General features: G+C 34.8%; 1 protein-coding gene across 1 annotated transcript in view; it reads left to right on the plus strand.

Moving 5' to 3' along the window:
* Positions 1 to 16,322, plus strand: part of FASTKD1 (FAST kinase domains 1) — a 41,626-nt gene that overhangs the window by 18,609 nt on the left and 6,695 nt on the right. Inside the window, exons 7-13 of the mRNA XM_008687090.2 lie at positions 1,446 to 1,556; positions 2,443 to 2,574; positions 7,104 to 7,590; positions 9,090 to 9,204; positions 11,174 to 11,302; positions 12,342 to 12,470; positions 12,826 to 12,939. Of these exons, the coding sequence (XP_008685312.2) occupies positions 1,446 to 1,556; positions 2,443 to 2,574; positions 7,104 to 7,590; positions 9,090 to 9,204; positions 11,174 to 11,302; positions 12,342 to 12,470; positions 12,826 to 12,939 (1,217 nt within the window). The remainder of the gene's footprint in view (positions 1 to 1,445; positions 1,557 to 2,442; positions 2,575 to 7,103; positions 7,591 to 9,089; positions 9,205 to 11,173; positions 11,303 to 12,341; positions 12,471 to 12,825; positions 12,940 to 16,322) is intronic.

Below are 16,322 nucleotides of genomic sequence, written 5' to 3' on the forward strand. Positions count from 1 at the left end.
CAAGATAATTAGTTAAAAAGCTTTTATTGGAATTTTTTTTGGTCACCAAGTACTTTTGGAATCTCACATGCTAAAGGAGTACAAAAGTTGAATCTAATTGGGTCCCTGCCTTCAAAGAATTTATATTCCAACTGGGAGGATAGAAATGTATATGTAATAAAAATGTGTAAATACCATGATATTGCAACACCGTTATGAATAGGTACTCCAATTAGTGATAGAGATATAGATAAGAAAATGAGAGAAAAATGTGGACATAAACGGTTGGGAAAAGCTTTGAGGAGAAGCTGGGTTTGAAATGGTTGATAAGGTTGATGAAAAGGACGGTGTAGAGCTATCCAGTATGAATAGAGAATTTATCCTGTTATCTTCAGATTTCATGTTTTGGGCTTGCTTGCTAAATTATTCTATAGGGGCACATGGGTGGCAGTCGGTTAAGCGTCTTCCTTCTACTCACATCATGATCCTGGGGTCTTGGAATGGAGCCCCGCCTGCGTTGGGCCCCCTGCTCAGCAGGAGCCTGCTTCTCCCTCTCCCTCTGCTGTTCCCTGTGGTTGTGTGCTCCCTCTCTCTCTCTGTCAAATAAATAAAATCTTCTAAAAAATAAATTATTCTAAAAGATACAGTTATATATAGATACTCCTGTTAGTGCATGCACCACCTCGGTTTCAAAATGCATCGTCTTTGTAAATTTTTGGTTTCAAAATGCATCGTCTTTGTAAATTTTTGGTTTCAAAATGCATCGTCTTTGTAAATTTTCGGTTTATAGTGTCACAGCAAGTATTTAGTATATGAGATTTCTGTTAATATGCAGGTATATTGACTTCCTGATCAGATCTTTCTCAATTTAAGATAATTGGGATATTGTTAGAATGTCAGCTTTTAGTCTTTAGCTCTGTAGTACTGAATAATTTCACTGAATCGTATTTTATAATCATTATAACCTTATTTGAACAACAATTTAAAAACCTTTTGTCTGTATTTTTTTAAGAGACAGTTTAAGATTAGAGTGTGCTGAAGCCTTAATTCCTTTGATAAAAACCATATATTTTTCTTTATTCAGTCATTTATATTATCCCCTATTATGTGGGGAGAAAATTGATACTGCATATGGAAATCAGTGTTTGTTTGTATTTCTTTTCTATTCATTACCTAAGAACTTACTTTATTTATTTTTTTAAAGATTTTTATTTATTAGAGAGAGAGAGAGAGATAGAATGAGCAGGGGGAGGGGCAAAGGGAGAGGGAGAAGCAGATTCCCTGCTGAGCAGGGAGCCCCACGTGGGGCTTGATCCCACGATCCTGGGATCATGACCTGAGCCGAAGGCAGCTGCTTAACCTACTGAGCCACCCTGGTGCCCTACCTAAAAACTTATTTTAAAAAAGAACTTTTTATGAGCTAGTCATCAGTTTTTCAACATAAAAATATTTTTCTTTATTTCTAGACTTAAATCAACTCTATTATTGATGTCAGAGAAGCTAACCAGCCAGCAGGCTCTGGCAGTGATGGGAGCAATGGAAGAGATGGAAAGCAGAAATTCACATCTGATTAAAAAGTAGTCTTTCCTGAAATTCATGGTGTTAACATTTAGTTGTCATCCATAAGTAACTATTTTTTTTGAGAATGTAGTATGTTTTTTTCTATAATCTAGCTGTTGGTTTTGAAGAACTCAGGAATTAACATTTAATGCATTGTTTATTATCTAAATAGTTTGTTTTTTAAAATAGAGATTTTTAAATTGTTCATAGCATTTTTCATTTCATTTGCTGCTGCTGTTATTTTCAAGCGGAGCATCATCTAGCAAAGTGGAGAGTATCTACGTGAACTTGAATTGTTTGACACCACAGTTACCTTCAAGTCATACTGCCATATATTGTCTTTTTTTAAAAAAGAAATTTAAGAAGAAAAAATACATAGTTCAGATTATATATACTTAATGTTTTATTATCTATTATATGATCCTTTTTAAAGTATTCCTTCTGCCCCATTTCTTCCAACATACTCCCTCTTAGCATTTCTCATTGCTTTTAATCCATTCCATTAGAGGGCCAGTGAATTAAGGAAGAAAATTAAATCAGTTGTGCTAATTGTTAGTAACTCTCAGTAAAGTTCTCTTTGTGGGGAAGATGTGGAATTTGATTGCCGTTTTGTGAGTTTTTTTTTTATTTAGAAAGTGAAACTTTATGCTTTTCTCTCCTCTTGCTCTTAATAATTAAATATTATTTCATTCACACTTCATTGATAGCTCTTATATCATTCTATTTTAATTGTTTGCATTTCTATCACCATTTTGAGACTGCTCTTCAAGAGCAGAAAACCATGTTTCATTCATTGCTGTTTCTCCAGCACAGAGCATGTCTGGCAAGAAAGAGCTCCTCTGTAAATATTTAATAAATAAATGAATGAATTGATTGTAATATATGTTTTATCATTCTTTATAGGATCGCTTCAATTCTGTATAAACATTTGGACACCTATAAACCAATAGAGTTGTTGAAGATAACCCAAGCATTGATTTTTCTTCATTTTCAAAGTAAAGAGCTTTTTGTGAAGCTCAGAGAATTACTGCTTAGGTAAGGTTAAAATCAAAGTGTTTATTTATTTTATAATCTGGACTCAATGTTTGTTTTGTTTGATTATGTAGAGAGTTGCTGAAACTTTTAGAGGCTTAATTAAGTGGATTATTATTTAAAATGTTAACACACTTCTCTCTCCCCGTGCGCATTCTGTCAGTGCTCATGCTTGGTGTATTCTGAAATGAAGCCTGTAGGGCAGTGAGTTCCCTGGGCATGAGTAACGGTAAAGGCCAAGGCATTCTCCTCTCCTGCAGGAATATAATAACAATGAAAGATTGGAGCTGCCCAACAGGGCAAAACTCCTTTTGCGAGCACTCCTGTGTAGGGGCGTCAGTCTGCTTACGTGCCTGTTTTAAGGCATGTTAGATTGTTTTAAAGCATATTAAATTTTTTAATTTGTAATTTTAAAAATAAGATATTTAAGAGTAATGTTACTGAAGAAGTATTTTACCTTTATAATTTAACATTTTCTGTTTTTCTATGGCTATCACATTCATATTTTAACAGGGAAGTTACTCAGTTTTACAAGGATGTTTATGGAAATGGGGTCAAAATGGAGTTTTCCATGAAAAAATTTTTTATTTTAACCATCAGAAGAATGACTTGAATGAAACTAAAATTAGATTAATCTTTTTGTCCTCCATTTTTCTATACTAGTTTGATTTCTTAAATTGATCCCTGGAAGACCAGGCATGGGACTCTATGCCGTAATAAAAAAATTGGCATAGAGTTGAAAATGATTTTTATTATAATAAAATGATATGCCATTAAGGTTAAGAAGGATTTGAATTGAAGAATAAGAGGTGGCACTTTATCAGGTGACAACTGAGCTTATTAGGTATGTTAGTTCACCCTTTTCTTTTTTTTTTTTCTTTTTTCTTTTTTTTTTTAAATGATTTTTTATTATATTATGTTAGTCACCATACAGTACATCCCCGGTTTCCGATATAAAGTTCGCTGATTCATTAGTTGCGTATAACACCCAGTGCACCATGCAATACGTGCCCTCCTTAATACCCATCACCGGTCTATCCCATTCCCCCACCCCCCTCCCCTCTGAGGCCCTCAGTTTGTTTCTCAGAGTCCATAGTCTCTCATGTTTCATTCCCCCTTCTGATTACCCCCCCTTTCTTTATCCCTTTCTTCCCCTACCGATCATCCTAGTTCTTATGTTCCATAGATGAGAGAAACCATATGATATTTGTCTTTCTCTGCTTGACTTATTTCACTTAGCATTATCTCCTCCAGTGCCGTCCATGTTGCAGCAAATGTTGAGAACTCATTCTTTCTGATAGCTGAGTAATATTCCATTGTATATATGGACCACAATTTCTTAATCCAGTCATCTGTTGAAGGGCATCTCGGTTCCTTCCACGATTTAGCTATTGTGGACATTGCTGCTATGAACATTGGGGTGCCTATGGCCCTTCTCTTCACTACGTCTGTATCTTTTCACCCTTTTCTTGAAGAAATAACTTTTTTCTTACCAAGATGATTATATGCAGGATTATTTCTTTACCCTTTTCATATTTAGCATAGACTTTTACAGAGCCTCTGAATGAAGAATTTTATGTTCTAAATTAAGTATCATAAACTGGACCAGGGACATGGTTTATTTGGTCTGCATAATGTTTTCTAAAAAGTAAAATTACACAGTACTGTTTGTCTATAGGTATGTTAAGAGAAAAATAGGAGCAGAAGTGGGGGCATCAAAGGGAACTCCACCTTACCTGTGATGTTTTATTTCCTTTGTAAATGACTTGAAGCAAATATGATAACGTTAAAATCTAGTAATTCTGAGTGGTGAGGGCCCTTATACGTCTCTGGAGTTTAAAATCTTATCAAAAAGTTAGTTGGGGGATGTTGTATGGGAATCATGGGTGCTCACTTTCCCCTATTTCAGTGCAGGCAGTATCAAGTAGACTTTAGAAGGAACACAGTCTAAACTGTTCACACAACCATTCTTATAAATAGCTCCTGAAACCATTCAGGGAACACAAGGAACTCATATACTAGAATAATGTGGCTTTTTTTTTTTTTAATCATACTGAAATGTAATCTGCATAAAATACACCTTTCTCCTCCTCATTACTCTGCTTCCCTGTCCCCCAGGTTAACCACTACTCCTAGTTCCAACCACATGGCTTAGTTTTGCCTGTTTTGTGTGTCTGTTGTGTCTGGTTTCTTTTGCTCAATAATTATGTTTATGAGTTTTACCCATGTTTTTGCTGTATTGTGTTCTCTTTGTAAACAAGGATATAACAAAAATAATTTTATCCATTCTACTGTTGATGGATATTTTATTTCCAGTTTTGGGCTATGATGAGTAGTGCTGTTATGAATATCCTCATACATATCTTTTAGTAAACATATGTATGTATTTCTGTAGCTGTTTACCAAGGAGTGTAATTGTGGATTCATAGGTTATACATATGTTCATCCCCAGTAGATCTGGCAAATGGCTTTCTAGAGCGGCTGTACCAGTTTATATTCCCACCAGCAGAATGGGAGCTGGGCCTTCCTGTTGCTCCACATCCTCGCCAACACTTGACATATTTTTATTTTCTAATTTTAGCCATGCTGGTGGGCATGTGGTGGTATTGTAAATAAACACGCATGCGCGTGTTAGTTTTGGAATTTGTGGAAGTGTTTCCAGGAAAAACATCAAATGGAGGTTGGGGTGATTGCATCTGTTGGGGGTTTATTTTTGAACAAGTACCACAAGGTTGGCACATATTGAGAGTTCTAACCCATAGGTCAATTATGCAAACAGATACAGTTTCTGGGGCTTTCTTTATATACAAGGGTGTATTTATTTTTTGTGTTTATAAGAATAAAATATTCATTTAGTACTAATCAGGTACCTACTTTGTGTCAGGCAGTGGGCCAATATCATTTAAAAATCATTTTGAAAATTTTGGAAAACAGAAAAAAGTATAAAAAAGAAAATAAAAAATCATTCCTAAACTCATTCATCCACTGACAATAATTTGGTTTATTTACTTGTGATATGTACTTAACTTAATGTGTATATAAAATTTTTTTCCCTCCTAGTTGAGAATACAGTTTTGTACTTTTTTTCCCCACTTAACCTTACCCACTTAGCGTTTTCTCACATCATTTAGAACTATTTGTATATGTTTTTAATGACTGGATATTACCCATCATATGACTGTACCATAATTTATTTAAGTGTTCTCTCATTGAACATTTAGTTTTCAAATTTTAGCCATGTAAAAATATGATATGTAACACAAATATTTGCTAGCATTTTATTTATTTTTCTTTTGTAATCGTGTGTTTAAAAAAATTTTTTTAATTGAAGTATAGTTGCCATTTGCTCACATTTTAGATTCTTTTCCTTTTTTTTTTTTTTAAAGATTTTATTTATTTATTCATGAGAGATGGTGAGAGAGAGAGAGAGAAGGCAAAAGCAGAGGGAGAAGCAGGCTCCCTGTGGAGCAGGGAGCCCGATGTGGGACTCAATCCCAGGACCCTGGGACCATGACCTGAGCCAAAGGCAGACGCTTAACTGACTGAGCCACCCAGACACCCTTTAGATTATTTTATTACTCTAGTTTCCTAGACAGGGATTGACCATGTCAAATGATGTAATTTGTTTTTAAGTTTAGTAAGTAAAGGAGAATGCCCGTGTCAATGGACCTTTGCTAGTATCAACTATTATGATTATTTTAATATGCTAATTTAAAAATTTTAAAAAGTAACTCAACAACTTTGTTTTAATTTACCTTTGATTTTTTTCTTCTAGTACTTCTAAGCCAAAAGATTCTCTAAAAGCTCCCAGTTTTTAATTTGTAATTTAACAACTGCTATCTTGGTGGCTGGACTCTTATTTTGGGGGTGGGACTGTAACCATGGGAATTTGGAAAGAGAGGAGTGAGAAGGGAACCAGTGTTACTGAGTGATCACTGTATGGCAGGACCTGTACTAGGTCCTACCGGCTCCTAACAGGTCATATCAAACATTTAGCCCCAAATCTGTCTCTAGCAAAAGCACTAGAAACATTGTTTTGACCCTGATCTTTGGTAGCTAGGGACTATGGTTTCATTTTTTTTTTTTTTAAGATTTTATTTATTTATTGGACAGAGAGAGACACAGTGAGAGAGGGAACACCAGCAAGGGAAGTAGGAGAGGGAGAAGCAGGCTTCCCGCTGAGCAGGGAGCCTGATGCGGGGCTCAATCGCAGGACCCTGGGATCATGACCTGAGCCAAAGGCAGACGCTTAATGACTGAGCCACCCAGGTGCCCCGGGACTATGGTTTCATTTTTGCATAAAATGTTTGAAACGTGCCTTAGAAAATCTTAAGACTTCTCATAGCACTCCTTTGTGGACCTGTCATCTTTGAATTTATCTAACCCTTCTTAAATTAACTTGTATTTTAAACCTACCATACCTGTTACTTATAATAATAATTATTATTATATATTTAGACTTTAAATATTTTTCATTTTTGTTGCTGATTTATTAATTTTGTTCTTTTTGTTTTCTCCCACTTCCTTTATAGTTATTTGAAAATTAGTGTTATACCTAGTGAGATTTCCATCCTGGTCTATACTCTTTCCATTCTTCCATCCCCTCACCTAGATGAAGTGGGAATATCTCGAATTGAAGCTGTTTTACCACAATGTGACCTAAATGACCTGAATGGTTTTGCTACATCTGTTTTAAGATGGATTCATTATGATCACACATATCTGGATAATACCACTGGGAAACAACTGAAACTACTTCAAAAACTAGATCACTATGGTCTTCAGAGACTACAAAAATGCAACAGTTTGAATCTGTTACAGGAAGAACTTAAATCTTTAAAAGGAGACTGGTTTGCTGAGTCACTTATTGAAGAAACGGTTGCTACTTTACAGCGTTTGATGGATGAAATTAATTACAAAAATGTTGCAGAGATTTCATCTTTTATTTCTAGAACCAACTACCTGAGTACTTTGCTGCTTGATAGGATAGCCTCAGTGGTCATTCAGCAGATTGAAAAGGTGAAATTGAGTTTTAAATAGTTGTCAACTTCTAAAAGCATAAATGTTTATCATAAGTACTTTGAGAATTTAATTGAAATTTGAATTTTATTATTTTTTATTATTTTTTACTTTTTTAAAGATTTTGTTTATTTAGGGTTGCCTGGGTGGCTCAGTCATTAAGTGTCTGCCTTCGGCTCAGGGTGTGATCCCGGAGTCCTGGGATCGAGCCCCACATTGGGCTCCTCTGCTGGGAGCCTGCTTCTTTCTCTCCCACTCCCTCTGCTTGTGTTCCCTCTCTCGCTGGCTGTCTCTCTCTCTCTGTCAAATAAATAAAATCTTTATAAAAAAAAACTTATTAAAAAAAAAGATTTTGTTTATTTGGAAGAGAGTGAGTGCAAGGTGGGTGGGGGAAGGGCAGAGGGAGAGGGACCAGCAGATTCCCCGCTGAGCAGGAGCCCAACACTGGGCTGGATCCCAGGACCCTGAGATCATTACCTGAGCTGAGGGCAGACCCTAACTGATTGAGCCACCCAGGCACCACTAGAATTTGAATTTTAAAAATTTAATTCTAGCATCTCGTTCAGCAGTTTGTTTCTCCTTTGAAGTTTTTTCCTCCAGCAGTGTAGGTCTAGGGAGTATAACGGTCATCTTTTGGTTCACTAAAATATTTTTAAGATTTATAGTCAAAATTTATTGTCTAGAAAGAAATACTTAAAACAATAGTAATTGTTTTAAGAAAATGAAGTATGAGTGATTTTTGTTTTCTTTTTTATTTTCTATAATCCTCTGATATTACTTTTACTATTTAAGAATGACTACATTCAAAAGTGTGAGATAAGTGTGAAAAATGAGGAAAACTTAAGGTGTACACTGACTTCTATATTCTTAAATTGTCAGTGTGTCTTTTTACAAATTTATTTCTGGAACTTGTAAAATGTTGCTTTTTGGATTTTGTGAGAAGCAGCTCACTTATAAAATCTGCATCAGGATAAGGCTTTTACTTAGGAGATGTATTTCTCCCAAAATAAAATAAAAATCTGTCTTATTTGTTTATCATAGGACCTGGAAGTCATTAAGTTTTAGATGAATGAGTGAATAATGAAATTTTAAAAATGAATGAATGAAAGAAAAATGAATGAAAGAAACATGATGATTATAAACTAACTTTCTTAATTATATGATGAGTCTAAAAAATGCACTGATATCATGGAAATTAATAATACTATTTCCTGTTCATTTTAATGACTAATGAATTCTGGAACAGGATTTTACATCTAACAAAATTAATTTGCAGGTTATCTGATTGATTTTTTTCTGCATTGATACTGAGAGTTAGTAGAAACTAGTGGGGGCACTAAGTAGATTACAGCATGTGGAAAAAGTAGTAAGTAGTGACGCATTTACCATTTTACACTAGGCATGTTAGAAAAAGACTTCTACCCAAAATAATAATTAGGTTAAATTTTTGTTTCATTTTACTGAAGTTTAAACTATAACATTTTGTTGTGTTTATACAGATCCACCCTCTTGTGATCCCTGGTATTATTATTCCATTTAGTGGCTTGAACTACGATCCACCTCAAAGTGATGAATTTTTCAGGATTTGCATTCAATACCTGAATTCTTACTTAAGTAGGTATATTGTTTGGCAATACATTGAGTAAGTAGGTTGGAGGATACCATTGCCACTGTGGTAAAAGATACCTCTCATTTAAGGGGTAACCGTAATAGCCATGAGTTCTAGACCTAGAAAAAGTTTGTACCCATTTTTGAAACAATTTTATTATGAAAAATATAAAGCTTGAAGAAAAAAAGAAAAGAATCAAAGAGCGCCTGTGTACTCACTGGCAGACTTAGTAATTGTTAACATTTTATCATATTTGCTTTACTGATTGTTTCTCTTGCTCTCTAATTTTTTTTGGAACCATTTCACAGTAAGTTGTGGGCATCATGACCCTTCACCCCTAACTGCCTAGGCGTATGCCTCCTAAGAATAATGACCTCTTATATTACCACAATAGTATTAACACACCTAAGAAAATTAATTAATAGTCCCTAATATTCAATACACAGTCCATGTTTAAATCTCCCTCATTAGTCTCAAAAATACCTTTTAGGGTGGTTATTTTGAATCCAGCATCCACTCATTGCATTAGGTTGAAACCTCTTTAGTCTCTTATAGTCTAGATACTGGTTTGTTTGTTTTTTTTCCCTTTCCCCTGCCATGGACTGACACCATGATATGATAACCATGTCTGATCCTACTTTGTGAATAGACAAGTAAAATGGGCTGCTGTGATATGTTTATGATAGTCATGAATGGGCATGTGCATGTGTGGCATTCATATATACCTCTTTTTAGTAACATAATTATGTAGAAAAAGGAGATTTGAAACTGAGACTTCGTGTGCTCTCCTCGTTGTTCAGTCTTGTGCCAACAACCAGAAGGAAATGAAAGCACATCCTTTTTTAAAAAATAAATAAAGAGTTTAAGAGAAGAAAGGTTGAGAAATACAGCTTTGATTTTTTTTTTAAGACTTACTTAGAGAATGTTTAGAAAATTCGTGGAGACCTTTATAAGTAAAATTTTAAATAATGGCATAATAATTTTCTTTTATTTTGAATAAATATTAGATTTGACAGGTCATTATTAACCTCATTTATGATTTGACCTTAATTTATTAAATAAACTCAGCAAAAAATCCAAAAGGAAAGATTTAACATCTTTTTTGTCCTAAGAATACTGCTGCCAGTAGGGACCCCTTCCTTCTCATCAGAAATGTCTCTTAGACAAGGCAAATCAGCTAAATAACCTCAATCTTGTACTGTGGGATATGTGCCATGCTGTTGGGTGACAGGTGAGGGAGGAGGTGCTATTTGAAACCTGAGCTTCCTATGTGTCTACACTCATCCTGGATATTTGAGATCCCCACACGGCAGCACAGAATAGTAGTCCAGGCTCCGGAGCTGGGCTTGCAGGGTTAAACCTCACTGTCCACTTCTAACTGTGTGACTGTAGGCAAGTCATTTAACTTCTCTGTGCCTCTGTACACTTATTTACAAAGCAGAGACAATAATTGTTCCTACTGCATACTGAAGTGAGAGTTCAATGAGTTAATATATGCAAAGGGCTTAGAATGATCCCTAACACATTCTGAGCACTATTATATTGTTATCATCAATACATAGAGACTCAGACCACTTATTACATACACTACTGACCTTTTGTTTTGAATTTTTTCTCTTCACAAAGCAATTTTTAAAACTTCTTATGGACGTAAAATAATAATATAGGATTATTTACTTATCCTTAGCACATAGTATGAATTTATACAAATTGAATCACCCAAGGAATCAGTATCCAGGTGAATAAAGAGAGTATTACCTCAGTGTTCTTCTCTCCTGTCCTCTTTTCCTACTCTACTACCACCCAAAGGTAAGCACTTCACCTCTATCCTGACTTGTAACAGTATAGGTTAGCTTTGTCAAGACTATGTTTGTATCATTTTTTTAAAACCTGGCTTGACCTGAATAAAGTGTGTGCTTATGTGTATGTGAGGTGGCTGTACATTATAATTTTTTTATCTTAATTTTGTTTTAGGTGAATTGGATCCTCTCATGTTAGTGTTTCTTGGTTATTCTTTGGCCACACTTGGATATTTTCCGGAAGATCTGCTGAAGGCAATTTTTAATATCAAATTCTTAGCCAAAATGGATTCTCAGCTTAAATGTGTGTATCTACATTTTTTTAATTTTAACTTTAATTTTTTGTAAGAATTTTATTCATTTGAGAGAGAGGGAGAAAGCACAAGCAGAGGGAGGGGCAGAGGGAGAGGGAGAAGCAGGCTCCTCGCTGAGCAGGGAGCCCAATGTGGGGCTCGATCCCAGGACCCCAGGATCATGACCTGAGCTGAAGGCAGATGCTTAACCTACTGAGCCACCCAGGTTCCCCTGTATCTGCATTTTAATTTATTAAACTATTACCTATACTTTATATCCAAGTTTCAACTCTACCTGTACTAAAGCATTTAAATGTTAATATATTTTTTTATCTGTTTATGAAAGTATTTCCTGCTTCTTATAGAAAATTTGGAAAACAGAAAAGTATAAAACAGAAAATAAAAGATTAGTCATAATCTTACTACCAAGTGAAACTACTGCTTTTAATAATATTTTGGAGTATATCTTTCTTTTCTGTCTCTCTCCAGCTCTGATGTATATATTTATACATCTATATGTATTTTAAAACAAAATTTGGATTATTAGTATATTCACTTTTATATGTTCCCTTTTGTCATCGAACTATATTTTGAACAGTTTTGTGTGCCATGAAATATTTTTTGATGTCATGATTGCTTTAGTGTCTATATAATCTGCTATGATAGGACTATAATAACATTTGTTATCATATAGGTTGTTTCCAATTCTTCATTATAAATAATGATTATTATACATGAATCATTGACCTCATCTTTGTTTCTTTAGGATAGATACCTAAATATGGACTATTAGGTCAATGAAAATTCTTTGGTAATATTTTTTAAAATGTAGTTGTAATATACATGATTAGTGTAAACGACATAGGAGTTGGTTCTAATCATGCCATTGAATAATTTAAAATATAAAGCATGTGTGTGCAAATGAAATGATTTTATAATATGAGAATAAAAGTACTAACAAATAATGGAGATAAATGAATGTGAAAAAATGGATTGTCTTTGTTAGGTCCAACCTGTCAAAGTCTGTTAATATTTTGTTTTTGATTTCAGTTTTATGTTCATCTCTAAATATGAAGGTCCAGTTTCGTCTTATGGAATTAAATAGAGCAGTCTGCTTGGAGTGCCCTGAGTATCAGATTCCATGGTTTCATGACCGCTTCTGTCAACAACAGTATAAAGGTTTGAGTTGTCTTTGGGTCAGACAGCATAATTTAATTCCAAAGTGAATTATTAGCTAGCACCTTGTTACGCCCAGCTACGATACCAGAGTTACCGAGGTGCCGTGACCTGTTTGATAGAACCATTTTATAGGTGAGATTTGTGTTATAAGAATTTCTTAATATTTAGACACTAAACCTCTTTGGTAGCACAGAACTTGTATCATTCTGAACTTAATACCATTCCATGTGGTCTTATATCGAAACTCTTGTTGAAAATATTAATCTTTATTTTTCCATTTGTAGAATTGGGTTGATTTTCATTTGAAACTGATTAACTTATTTTAAGTGAACTAATTATTTTTATTTTCATAAAGATATCAGCAGTGTGACTGGAACACAACAGCGGATTTATGAAATGTTAGCAGAGGTGCTAGGAGGAACCAATCGTGTAAGAGCCTCGGTTCTTACGCCTTATTACCACAGAATAGGTAAGTCTGTGGTAGGTTATTAGGTATCCTCAGAGACTAAACTAATTAAAGTAGAATCATCTCATCAAATGGGAATTTCCAAACAGACCAAAATAGAAAGAAGAGCATAATGATTCCTCAAGATCCGTGGGCCAACTTTGATGACCATCAGCATATTTTGTTGTTTTAAAACAATTTTTTTTACCAATCTTTCACCAATTCTAAGTAAAACCCAGATTCAGATTCACTGAACATTTCTAGATCTTCAAAAGTTTTTTTCCTCTCCACTAAGTACCTTAAAGTCAGGGAAATGACTTAGCATCATTGCATTGTTTTATGTCAAAAACGAGGTTGGGTTATCCACCTGGATGAAGATTTCTGTAGGTTTGTGCTCAACTCTAAGCTCATTAACCTTCTCAGTGGTCTAGTTGTAGAAAGCATTCTGATTTCGTTGTGGGTGACATAAAGTTAGTGGGCTAGCTGATAAATTGGATGGCAACATAAGATTTTTAAAAAAAAACTTAATTCAAGTGGTGGACTTAAAGGAGAAGATGAAATTTTAAGAGAATTAACATAAACTTTCTAAATGTAGGTTTAGAAAACATCTGCATACATATAGGGTGTCGTATAGGATTATAAGCCTGATATTAAATAATACTATAAAAGATTGCCAAAAATCAAATACTATTTTAACCTATGTTATTAATAATAATAAGAAAGTTGGTAGTACCACTGTATTCTGTCTTCAGACATTTCTTAGCATTCTTTTTTTGAGTGTTGCGTTTTGTGAGAGACAGTGACAAATGGGGCCTGGAAACAAAGGAGTCTAGAAACCCTGTCTTAGAACCACAGAGGACGGGGACTGCATAGGTTTCAATCCCTCAGCAAGCGCCTCAACCCCTGAACCTAGTTTCTTCATCTGTAAATGGGGATAATAATGCCTGCTTAACAGGGTTAACTGATGTATTGTATGAAAAACATTTAGCACTGCCCTTGGAATAGTGAGTGCTCAATAAATTTTATTTTACAAAAAAGCTAGAAATGTTTAATTTGAAAACTGGAAAAGTTGTGGTGAGCATAACTTCGAATGTTTGAAGGATTGTTATGTGAAAGAAGAATTAGATATCTATCTCAAGGATAAAAATATGGTAAAAATTAAAGGAATCATATTTTAAGTCAATAAAAGGAGAATTTTATGAAAGATTTGTCAAAAAATGAAATAATGGGCTGCCTTGTGAAGACAAAATGGGAAGAAGCTGGATGTGACCAGACTGTGTTTTCAGAAGACTGAACCATATTAGTCATTTATACCCTCATCCTGCACTACAAAACACATTTTCTTAGTTGTTTGGTTTTACGTTAGGATTACATTTGTCTTTCAGTGACAAAAATCCACAAATCACAGGAACTTAACAAAGTTTATTTCCTTCTCCCATATGCAAAGGGTATCCAGGGCTGGGATGCCGGCTCCACAAAACTTGAAGATCAAGATCCTTCTACTTTATTTTATTTTTTAAAGATTTTATTTATTTACTTGTCAGAGAGAGCCTGCACAAGCAGGGGGACTGGCAGGCAGAGGGAGAAGCAGGCTCCCCTCTGAGCAAGGATCCTGATGTGGGACTTGATCCCGGGACTACAGGATCATGACCTGAGCCTAAGGCAGATGCTTAACTGACTAAGCCACCCAGGCGTCCCACGATCCTTCTATTGTATTATAAACTACAACCTCAGCATGTAGGTAGCTTCCACTTTATGGTCCAAAATGGCTCCTTCCGCTTTAGCCAACACATCTACAATCTACGCAGAAGGTGGAGGGAAGGAAAAGGAAGGGTATCCCTTTAAGCAAAGTTCCTTAAAGTTGCACATACCATTTTAAATTATACCCTGTGGCCACACTGGGTTATGCGTGAGTTTAGGAAATGTTTTCTTTCTGGGTGGCCATGTAGCCAGCTAAGAAGTAGGAATTCTATTATTAAAAATGAAGGGGAGTATTAGCTATTGGGGGACAACTTGCACTCTGTGTAAGAGGCTTGTTTTAAAAGATTGATCTAGATCTTCCTTGACTTATGATGGGGTTATATTTCAATAAACCCATCGTAAGTTGAAAATATTGTAAGTCAAAATGCATTTAGGGGCACCTAGGTGGCTCAGTCAGCTAAGTGTCATGATCTCTGTGTTGCAAGATCGAGCTTCTCCTGGGGCTCCATGCTGGGTATGGAGCCTGCTTGAGATTCTTACCCCTTCCCTCTGCTCCCATCCATCCCCCTCTTACACCTGCTCTTGCACACATGTCCTCTCAAAAGAAAGAAAGAAAGAAAGAAAGAAAGAAAGAAAGAAAGAAAGAAAGAAAGAAAGAAAGAAAGAAAAGAAGGAAAGAAAGAAAGAAAGAAAAAAAGAAATGCATTTAATACACCTACCAGGCTGAACTTCATAGCTTGGCCGAGCCCACCTTAACCGTGCCCAGAACACTTACATTAGCCTACAGTTGGGCAAAATCATCCAACACAAAGCTTGTTTCACAATAAGGTGTTGAATATCTCATGTAATTTATTGAAAACTGTACTGAAAGTGAAAAACAATCATTCTGAGTTGTTTATCCTCGCTACTGCTGCCCAGCATCGAAAGAGATCCAAATTCAAAATCTGAAGTGTGGTTTCTATTGTATGCTTATCACTTTTGTACCATTGTAAAGTTGAAAAATCATAGGTTGGGGACCATCTGTATACTGTTAATCTGTACTATTTAAAATATATGTATATTTTAAAATATACTCCTGTAAAAATAATGCCCACAGAAGGAAATGCACTAAAATATGAGTATGAAAATGGTCCATAATTCCATCTCATAATCTAAAATTATTATGCACCAACTTTGTGACAGGCACTGTGGCCAGCTCTTTATTCCTGTTATTTTGTTTTATTCTTTTTGTTTTGTTTTCGTTAATGTTTCTTTCAAATTATAAATAGTCATATCTATGTAAAACATTTGGAAAATACAGAAAAGAAAAAAACACACACATAACAAATCATGCATAACATGTAATTAGTACCGAAACTAGGATTACTCTGTCCCAAGACCATTGTATTACCAATTCATATTTGTACCTCCTGTTGTCAAGAGGCTTATTTTTATGTGAAATTTATATAAATCATTAAAAAAAGATTTAATTGGCAATATGTATGTATATGGATATAGTATAATTAAGACAATATAATAGTATGATTAATAACTATGGATTAGCAGCATTGCTTAAGGTTTTAAAAAAAAACACTCATTAAAAAAAAAAATCACAGGATACCTACTTATAGAAAAACCAGAAAGGACAGATAACAAAAAAGAAATTACCATGATAAACCATTGTTTACTTTTGCTGTTTTGTAACTGACTTGTTTAAAACAAAAAAA

This window comes from Ursus maritimus, unplaced genomic scaffold (assembly GCF_017311325.1).
Source record: "Ursus maritimus isolate PB19 unplaced genomic scaffold, ASM1731132v1 scaffold_1, whole genome shotgun sequence".
Lineage (NCBI taxonomy): Eukaryota > Metazoa > Chordata > Mammalia > Carnivora > Ursidae > Ursus > Ursus maritimus.